At 36.1% G+C, this 9045-nt stretch overlaps 1 protein-coding gene across 3 annotated transcripts; it reads right to left on the bottom strand.

Annotated features, from left to right (window-relative positions):
* Nucleotides 1-894: 894 nt before the first annotated feature.
* LOC133296213 (sulfate transporter 1.3-like) lies at nucleotides 895-6821 on the bottom strand. 3 transcript variants are annotated; one of them, XM_061495163.1, is made up of 15 exons: nucleotides 6803-6821; nucleotides 5550-5680; nucleotides 4904-5255; nucleotides 4735-4783; nucleotides 4430-4637; nucleotides 4107-4281; nucleotides 3915-3980; nucleotides 3709-3822; nucleotides 3461-3577; nucleotides 3241-3367; nucleotides 2614-2900; nucleotides 2321-2511; nucleotides 1679-1764; nucleotides 1518-1594; nucleotides 895-1435 (listed from the first exon to the last, which is right to left on the bottom strand). In XM_061495163.1, the coding sequence occupies exons 3-15, from the start codon at nucleotides 5237-5239 to the stop codon at nucleotides 1292-1294; spliced, it is 1977 nt and encodes a 658-aa protein (XP_061351147.1). In that variant the 5' UTR covers nucleotides 5240-5255; nucleotides 5550-5680; nucleotides 6803-6821; the 3' UTR covers nucleotides 895-1291. The 3 variants fall into 3 exon arrangements, with proteins under 3 accessions (XP_061351147.1, XP_061351148.1, XP_061351149.1); XM_061495164.1 differs by lacking the exons at nucleotides 5550-5680; nucleotides 6803-6821 and adding an exon at nucleotides 5373-5498; XM_061495165.1 differs by lacking the exons at nucleotides 5550-5680; nucleotides 6803-6821 and adding an exon at nucleotides 5421-5453.
* Between the last annotated feature and the right edge of the window lie 2224 nt (nucleotides 6822-9045).

Here is a 9045-nt window from a genome sequence, read left to right as displayed (position 1 = left end):
TCAACAACTCACTATAAGTTAAACGAACCAAGTTTAGGTTCAACTAGTACTAGCAGAATGTTTGGGACAGTGACCAAAATGCCACGCTTTGGTAAAAAAATTACCAGAATGTCACGTGAACAGTAAAATTTCCCAAACTGTCACGTGACAATTATGTATGCAAGTAATTCGCTACACAGTGTAGCGAAATATGCCACGTCAGAATGCACAGAACCAAAAAGTGTCACGTGTCAGAATGTTGAAATTCGCTACATAGGGTAGCGAATTTCAACAATTTTGATACATGACACTTTTTGGTTCTGACGTGACATATTTCGCTATACTGTGTAGCGAATTATTTGCATGCATAATTCGCTACACTGTGTAGCGAATTATGCCGCATGTCAGTTTGGAAAATTTTACTGTTCGCGTGACATTCTGATAATTTTTTTGCCAAAACGTGCCTGAATGGTCACTGTCCCAGAATGTTTACCTAACCTTTTATCTGTTGAAATTATTTCAGCTGGCTTGTTGACCTATATTTTTTCTGGTATTTTAATAATTTTATTTGCCTTTTGTATAATGTATTTTATTCTGCTTTTTTTTTTTGGGTTGCAAGAGATCATCTATTTTATTCTGCAGGAAATAATCGTGTTACTGGAGAATCGATAATCCCTTTTATCAAATGTTCTTGAAACTAAAATAAAATAAAAGCATTATAAAAACTCTTATACACACCTTAGAATTTAGCGAGTCAATTGTGTGCGTTTTTTTAACAACCAGCATAAAAAATGAAAATACAAAATCTATCTACTGCACTAATCTTGTCTCGTACTAACCACTACGACCATCATAGCTTAACATGGCAGCAAGAATTGTAACAACCAAATGGAAGAAGAAAAAAAATTGTTGCTTTTTTCTTCTTCTTCAATTTTGAGGACAATAGGACTAGAGAGAGAAGAGAGGGGGAATGAACACTTCCTTTGTGAAGTAATAGTTTTAATTCAGTGTATATATATAATGGGAAAAGAGTTCATATTTTTCATACAGACACTTGAGTTAGATTCCGTGGACATTTCAGTAAAAACAAAGGACCGAGTTGATGCTATTGGAATGCACAACAAGCGCACCTTTATATGTCTCTTTTATTTTCCCTTAATTAAAGGATAAGAACCCCACATCACTAAGTACCATAAAAGGAAACTTCTTGGGTAGCTAACTCAGCTGAAAGCCGCATATCTCTACCCCAACTTGATTTCTTCATCTCATTTTCCCATTCTTAGGAAGGCAAAATCACATTTTTCCAGATTTTTCAAGGGTCCTCAACCAGTTTTGGAGAACAATATGCAACAGCCTCAGCAACAGTGAGGAAGATCTTGTCCTCACCAAGAAAATTAGCAAAGTTTGATGTGTGGAGCTTGTCTATCACTAGCGACCCAGGATTAGCAAGAACAAGCTGCTCAAAGAGGTACTCGTTTGTTAAGATAATTGTCACATTGCATCATTTAGAATTGTTAGCTGAGAGATAGTTTGATTACCTGAACATCCCTCTTCTGAAGACTTCTAAATAGTTCTTCAAGGGCATGGATGCCACTGGTATCAATGTCAGTAACGGCTGCAACAAACACAACCTTTGAGGTTAAGAACAACCCTAAGGAGGAAAATGAGGCTAGAACAAAGGAAAAATATAGATACTTACGTGACATCTCAACTATCAAAAATTGAATTCTTGTTTGGTAGTCTCCTTTCACTTGTTCTTCCTCATCCATCAGCCATCTTAATATCCTGAAAGAGAATAGGTCTTGGACATCAGAAATAGTTTTTTAAATTTACCAAAATGATAAAAGGAAATATGTTATAAAATTATCATTATCATTTTAGAATACTTATATGTACATGAGTAGGGCGAAACACTATTTATTTCTGTAGACTATCTCAATACTCTGGTTCATCCTGCATTATTTTGTCTTTGAACATGTATCTTTCCTGTTTGTAATCCAAAACTAACCCTCCCTTTTTACAACCAGATTTAAGCCCTGATGGTATGCATGTTTGAAAAATCGTAAAGCTAAGCAGTTACACATATATTTGATTTTGATATTGATTGAGTGTTCTCCTCATAGATCCACGTTAAAACTTCTTATGATATGTAGCATAACTAGTGACCCCTGACATTTACGGAACCATATAACTGCTCTCCTTATCTTTTTAGATGATTGCCAAAAAAATGCTACAACTAAACCACTATAAACATTGGATTGTTTAATTCAGTTTAATCTAGAAGTCTTGATACCAGTTCTAATTGGTTAAAAGTATAAACAAAGGAGGAATACATTTTTACCTTTCTTTAACATAATTGGAGTTGGAAAAATATATTGCTGAATCAACTCGTACAATCATTACACCAGAAACCCTCGTGGCCTCTGGGTATTGTTGAATGTTTCTATACACCATTGTCCTAGGGATCTTACCCAGAATAGCAGTTCGGGGCCTTGTGACTTGTAATAGGATCTTTGCAAATGATATAGAGACCTGCCACAACATGTAACAATAAGTCAATAACCAAGTAAGAACTACCAATCAGAAACTACTTTAACATTATAGAGCATAAGACAACTGAGTCTTAGCACTTACGGCAATTAGAAGTCCTATCTCAACCGAGGCAAAAACAACCCCAAAAAATGCTCCCATGCAAGCAACAAAGTCAAATTTATCAATCTTCCATATCAAAATTGCTGCCTTATAGTCCACAAGGTTGATGACAGCAGAAATGATGATTGATGAAAGAATGGCGTTTGGAGTGTATTTAAAAAGAGGTGTGATGAATTGCAGAGTTAAGAACACAACAATGGACATGACTATATTAGAGACTGCAGTTTCACAGCCAGCCATGAAATTTACTGCTGACCGAGAGAAAGAACCTGAAGATAGCAAGAAGGTTAATCAGAGGCAAAAAAAAAAAAAAAAAATAGTCTATAACCCACTTAAATGCATTTCCATGATTAATTATAAAGCAACCTACCATAAGATAATCATGACCTTAACTCACTCTTCTTGTCTCTTTAGGCCCGCCTTAAAGTAATAGACCCTTAAAATTATCTGCTCTAATTTCCCCCCATCTTTTTAGTTTTGATTTTTAGCAGCTAGAAGAAAATGGTAATAACTAAGATTTCATCAGACATGACCACTAATTACGTCTTTCTTAAAGTTGCACCTCATGACAAAAGTAGCCAAGTTCATAAAACATCTATTCGAGCTTACCAGTTGCGACGTAACAGGAAGTCATTGAACCAACAACATTCATAGTTCCTAATGCTACCATTTCTTTGTTTCCATCCAGTTGATAGTCCTTCATAGAAGCAAACGTTCTTCCAATTGCTATGGCTTCCTGATAACCAAAATGTAATGGTTTATAACAACAGGCACAAGTAAATGGTAAAATACTCTTCATATGAAGATAATAGTGCCAAGATTTGCTTACAGTCAATGCTATCATGCCAGCCACGATGCCAATTCTAAAACCTTTCCCAAGGTAATCACCACTAAAATAAATTTCCTTTACAGATGAAGGATTGATCCCTTTCTCTATGAATTTTACCTTCACACATCAATAGACAAAAAGCTTTACTACTGCTGCAATTAGTACTGTTTCAATCTTACCAACATTTTATCATGTGACAAATTATAATCTGCAATATTCAGGATGAGGAGAGAAATATAAGTACTTACAATTGCAACTCCATGCTTGTCTGCACGGGTTATGTATACAAAAAATGTGGAGAGCACAACCGATATCAATGGGGCGATTGCTGGCACCCAAAAGAATTTCTGGTTCTTCTTTCCCTGATCCACACATCATAATACAATGAGATGATAACTTACAATCCCAACAATCTGTTTAAGGAGTATATAGTGAAATGAATTAGGTTGCTTACAATATACTTAGCAAACAGAAGAAAAGCCAGAAAGGTAGCTCCAATTACCATAGTTTGCCAGTTCCACTGCAATGTGTAAAATATTAATCAGTTTTAGTGCATGCGCACGCACACACACGCATATATCTTCAGAATAAAACTCCCAGTAATAATTTGTATGTGCATTTTTAGAGAGAGAAAGAGAAAGCATACTCCATGGTGGGCTGATGAGAATACTGAATGCATCACAGAGATAATATCAGTTTTCTTTGTGAACTTTTGAATCCCCAAGAAACCCTTAAGCTGTTGAAGGGCAATTGTAATGGCAGCTCCCCCCATAAAACCGACAATCGCAGCATGAGATAGGAAATCAATCAAAAATCCTAACCTGACCAAAAAATCCCCCAACCAGAATGTCATCATGGTGTATTAAAAAGAGAAGCATTTCATTAGAGGTTGGTAGCACATGTACAGGGCATAAACAATTATGTAGGGAAGATTCCAATGCAAACTCCCCTGGAGTCAAAGTTTCATACCTAAAAACCCCAAGCGTTGCTTGAGTAATCCCAGCAAAAAAAGTGGCAGTAAAAGCAAGTCGTCGATATTCTACTGGATTGGCAATGGGATCAATCTCATTCTGAAGTAAAGTCCCCAACAGGAGAGAAACCACTGCCACTGGTCCTATTGCAATATCACGAGAACTACCCATGACAGCATAAATCAGTGGTGGAACAAAGCTAGAGTCTGTAAAGAGTGGAAGAAAAGGCATCAAAATCTCAGTCAAACATCCAAAGAAAACACATATGCAACTTGAGCTGTTGATGAGAGACTCGAATCTTACACAGTCCATATTGTGGAGCCAAATTTGCAAGCTTTGCATATCCAATGTCCTGTTTTTTCAAGCCAAGTATTAAAACCTCTAGATTGGGGTAAGTGGCAGAGATTGTAATTCTTTACTCATATTTATTGTCCTTCAAAAGCTCAAAATCAACATTGTAAAGCTAATTTACCTGAGGAATGCAGAGACTTGCAATAGTTAGACCGGCAATAAGATCCCCTCTAAATTTTTTGAGGCTGTATGTTCTCCCCCATCTAAGTATGGGAAATATGGCTTCAATTCCCATGATGAACTTCCGGGATTTAGACTGATCCTTGAAGGAACGAAGAGGATCATCCGCGAAGAATGTTTCTTTTACAGTGGCTTGGAATTCCTTGAAGAGGTTTTGTCTTGGAGGAATTCCAACTTTATGAACGTATGGTGCCTGGCCTTGTGAAGATGACAAACTTCTCACATCCATCTCTTTTGTTTCAAGATTTTCCTCTGCTCGATGATCCATTGAGGACATCAGCAATGACTTTCACCTATAATACAAGGGGTAAAAAGATTATTTCTATGAGCGAGTAATGGAAATAGTTTAACTGCAGCATTAAATGAAAGAAGAATATCGTTTATATTGCATTAAAAACAGGTTCCTACACCCTTCTATGCTTATAGAGTTTGAGAGCCAAGCATTCCATGCTGCTTACAGTTTTGGTGCACCACCCAAAAGTGAAGAAAAATCAAGTACATAAGCTTCTCTATGGGATTTGAGACGTAGATTAATGATGAAAGAGATCTTACTAACTGAGTAAATAATTCAGAAACATTTAACCAACCTGAATAAAAGGGAGGGGACGGTGACAGAAGGGTGAAGGTCACTGGCTGAAGCTGTAAAGACTTACTGAGCAGGAAGACCGCAGTGAAGCTACTTTGGATTATATAACTTCAAGTCAAAGTTGGGGTCAAACTGAAAGAGAACACGTACCAAAATAAGGTGTGCACCCGAATCCAATACTTGTCATTGTCATACATAAATAAAAATTTAAAACAAATTAAATCACTTCGATGTTTAATCCCGCGCAAACAACCCATACATGGAATGCTGAGTTCCTGAATTACAGGTGCTCATGTAGCAATCCCATAATTTACCTCATAAGAATATTAGTGGTAGGGAAGAAATATATAGAGTATGAGAAGATATTAACTAGGAAGCAGAGAATACCAGCAGCTAGAAATTACTATAAATTATAAAACCATTTGAGAACCTGCAATTATTTTGCTTATTCAAACCAAGGAGTCGCAAAAGTAAAAAATAGAAAGAAGTTCAACCTAGCTCCATCACAACTAGCAATTGAAAACACTATTTCTAGAGTGAGGTTAAAAGTCTCCGTGTTGGTTTCTTATTATGTCAAATTTCAACAATAATTTAATCAAAAGAAAGACTTGTAGCATATTAGGAAGATTGCTAGGATATCGTATATAAACTAAAAAGATATTCTGACAAAATGAGTTTGAAGTTTAGGGAAATTGACAGTGAAATCAGTATTTAACTTATTTTACATAAGCTCTTGAAATTGCACACACAGAATAAGTTAATTAAAAACTACACTAAACTTAATGTTTTAGGTATGTTGTTTCCAAGAAAAAATAATCAAAGTTGTACTTTAAAAATATCATTCTCGGAAAAAGGTTAAAAGGAATCAATTCTTAAACCTTAATAAAGTTCTACAACCAACAAGTTCCTCCCTCCGAAATAAAAATAACAATCAGAATCTTGTTTGACCGTTCAACAGTCATAGCAATATACTTTGATGCTAAATAACACGGCCATAATTAATCTATCATTCAATATGATAATAGCAACAATGATATAATATAGTAGCACACATTATCGTGGCGCCACAGCATTTCGTTTTCACTTTTTACAAGCACGATAAAACAGTGAAGAATTGGACTCTTCCTTCTATCAGAACAAGACAAAACCAAAACTTGAACTTTTCCAAATCCTTAAGAGCCACACAAAGTGTCTAATAAAAAATCATATAAATATGAATATGAAGAATAAAGTCCAACATGACTCAAAACTCACCTTTCCTCGGTAAGCTTCTCATGCAAACCATTGATAGTGGAGGATTCCAATCTAGCCCTATCAGCATTTCAGCGAAGCACAAATTAAAACAGAGAATATGCATTTTGTATCCGTAAAAGAAGATAAGCATTTTGTATACATAATAAAAGAGAGTACCCAGAAACAGTTAGAGCTTGGATTTCAAACCTCCACAATCGGTGGTTCTCGTGTACTGTCTTCGCGAGAACACTCGATTTTTATTTTGAAACATTAAAACCCATGAATAGAATAGAATAGACAAGTGGCAGTTAGAGAAACCAACCGACCCAATCACCGTCCAGGTTCGATGAATCCATTATCTTTTAACAAATGTTGCTGCTGCTATTTTTTTTCTTTTCATGCCAGGTCGTGTTTGGTTGTCCAGAAGAACAAAAAAAAAAAACAAACTCGGAAACACAAAAGGACACACGATGCCTTTATGATATGAAAAAATTGTCACAAATAGATCAGAGCAAATCCTAAAACTTTTAACAGTTATTTAATGTTGAATGGGAAAGATGACACGGATGGAACATTGACACAAACACCCACAATGACGAGCTCATTTTCCGGACATTGGAGTCCATGCTACTTTGCCTGAATAGAAAAAATAAGGGATAGAAATGTAAATAATTATAAATGTGATCATAGTGTAAAAATATTTAATAAATGGTATGCTCGGTAGTCCTGAAATACCGAAAATATTTTCCACAAAGTAGATGCTGTTGTTATGTACTCGTAGGCTGTGGGTAACGAAAAATAAAAAAAGTCACAGGTACAAACATAATCCTATTCGTTTGTTTTTGTGTTCGTTTTGTCAATGCTTCTGTTTGCCATGTCACGTTGGTTTCGCGGGTGGCTCCACACGTGCAATACAATGGGAAACGGTTGAATGAAGCCGCTTACTTGGCCCCATTCATTCTGCTTTCAGCGTGTGGGGAACTGGGGATATTAATTTTCCATCGCGAGTATAAAGTTCAAACGCAGATTCTCATTTCATTTTTTTTTCTCAATTAAAAATATTTTTTCCCTATTCATAATAATCTTATTTAATTTACTTTCTATAAAAATAATAATTCCTACAGATACAAATTTTCTTAATTTGATCATTGTCATTTACAATTATAATTAAGTGAAATAAATAGATTAAATTAAAAATAAGTATCATGTTTAAGACTTGAAAATATTGTATTTTTGTCTCTATATTTGATGATTATTTTTAATTAATTCTTATATGATTAGATGTTATAAAAGAAGAGGTAAAATTCGTAAATACGACTTTTTGACCCTTATAACTCTTTATTAATAATTAATTATCAATTTGACCCTGATTATGAACTATTTCAAAAATTTAACCTTCTCAAAAAACATAACACTAATCTGTCCATGTTTGACCGTTGACCACTAAGCCTACCCGGGTACACCCCTCGCTACCCAGTTATTTTTTGAAAATTTTTGCCTACCCGAGTAGGGAGGGGTGTACCCGGGTAGTGTTCTTCGAATCTGGGAATTTGCTTGCATTATTTACCCGGGTAGGGAGGGTTGTACCCGGGTAAATGTCAACGGTGGGGATTTTTAACAAGCCAGCAGCCCCATTTGGAAAACCCACAAAGTGGTACCCGAGTAGAGCTGCTAGAAGTTCCTTGTGTTGCGCGATGGAGGACGAAATCTTGCTCAAATTCTTTCTGGATCATTAAATTTGAGTTCCTAATGATCACAGTTCACAAGGCAGAGACTCACAATGCACGAACTAATGATCACAACCACGAAGAATTTGAGCAAGATTTCGTCCTCAGTCGCGCAACACAAGGAACTTCCAGCAGCTCTACTCGGGTACCACTTTGTGGGTTTTCCAAATGGGGTTGCTGGCTTGTTAAAAAACCCTACCGTCGACATTTACCCGGGTACAATCCTCCCTACCCGGGTAAATAATGCAAGCAAATTCCCAGATTCGAAGAACACTACCCGGGTACACCCCTCCCTACCCGGGTAGGCAAAAATTTTCAAAAAATACCCGGGTAGCAAGGGGTGTACTCGGGTAGGCTTGGTGGTCAACGGTCAAATAGGGGCAGATTGGTGTTATATTTTTTGAGGAGGTTAAATTTTTGAAATAGTTCATACTAAAGGTCAAATTGATAATTAATTATAAATAAAGGGTTATAAGGATCAAAAAGCCCGAAAAAGTTCCTTCACCATTGTTATGCATGGGCAGTGGATTATGACTT

This window comes from Gastrolobium bilobum, unplaced genomic scaffold, assembly GCF_033153095.1.
Source record: "Gastrolobium bilobum isolate Gb01-03AN ecotype WA unplaced genomic scaffold, APGP_CSIRO_Gbil_v1 utg23400, whole genome shotgun sequence".
Lineage (NCBI taxonomy): Eukaryota > Viridiplantae > Streptophyta > Magnoliopsida > Fabales > Fabaceae > Gastrolobium > Gastrolobium bilobum.
The sequence above is the reverse complement of the archived record's forward strand: the minus strand, read 5'-3'. Positions and strand labels throughout refer to the sequence as shown.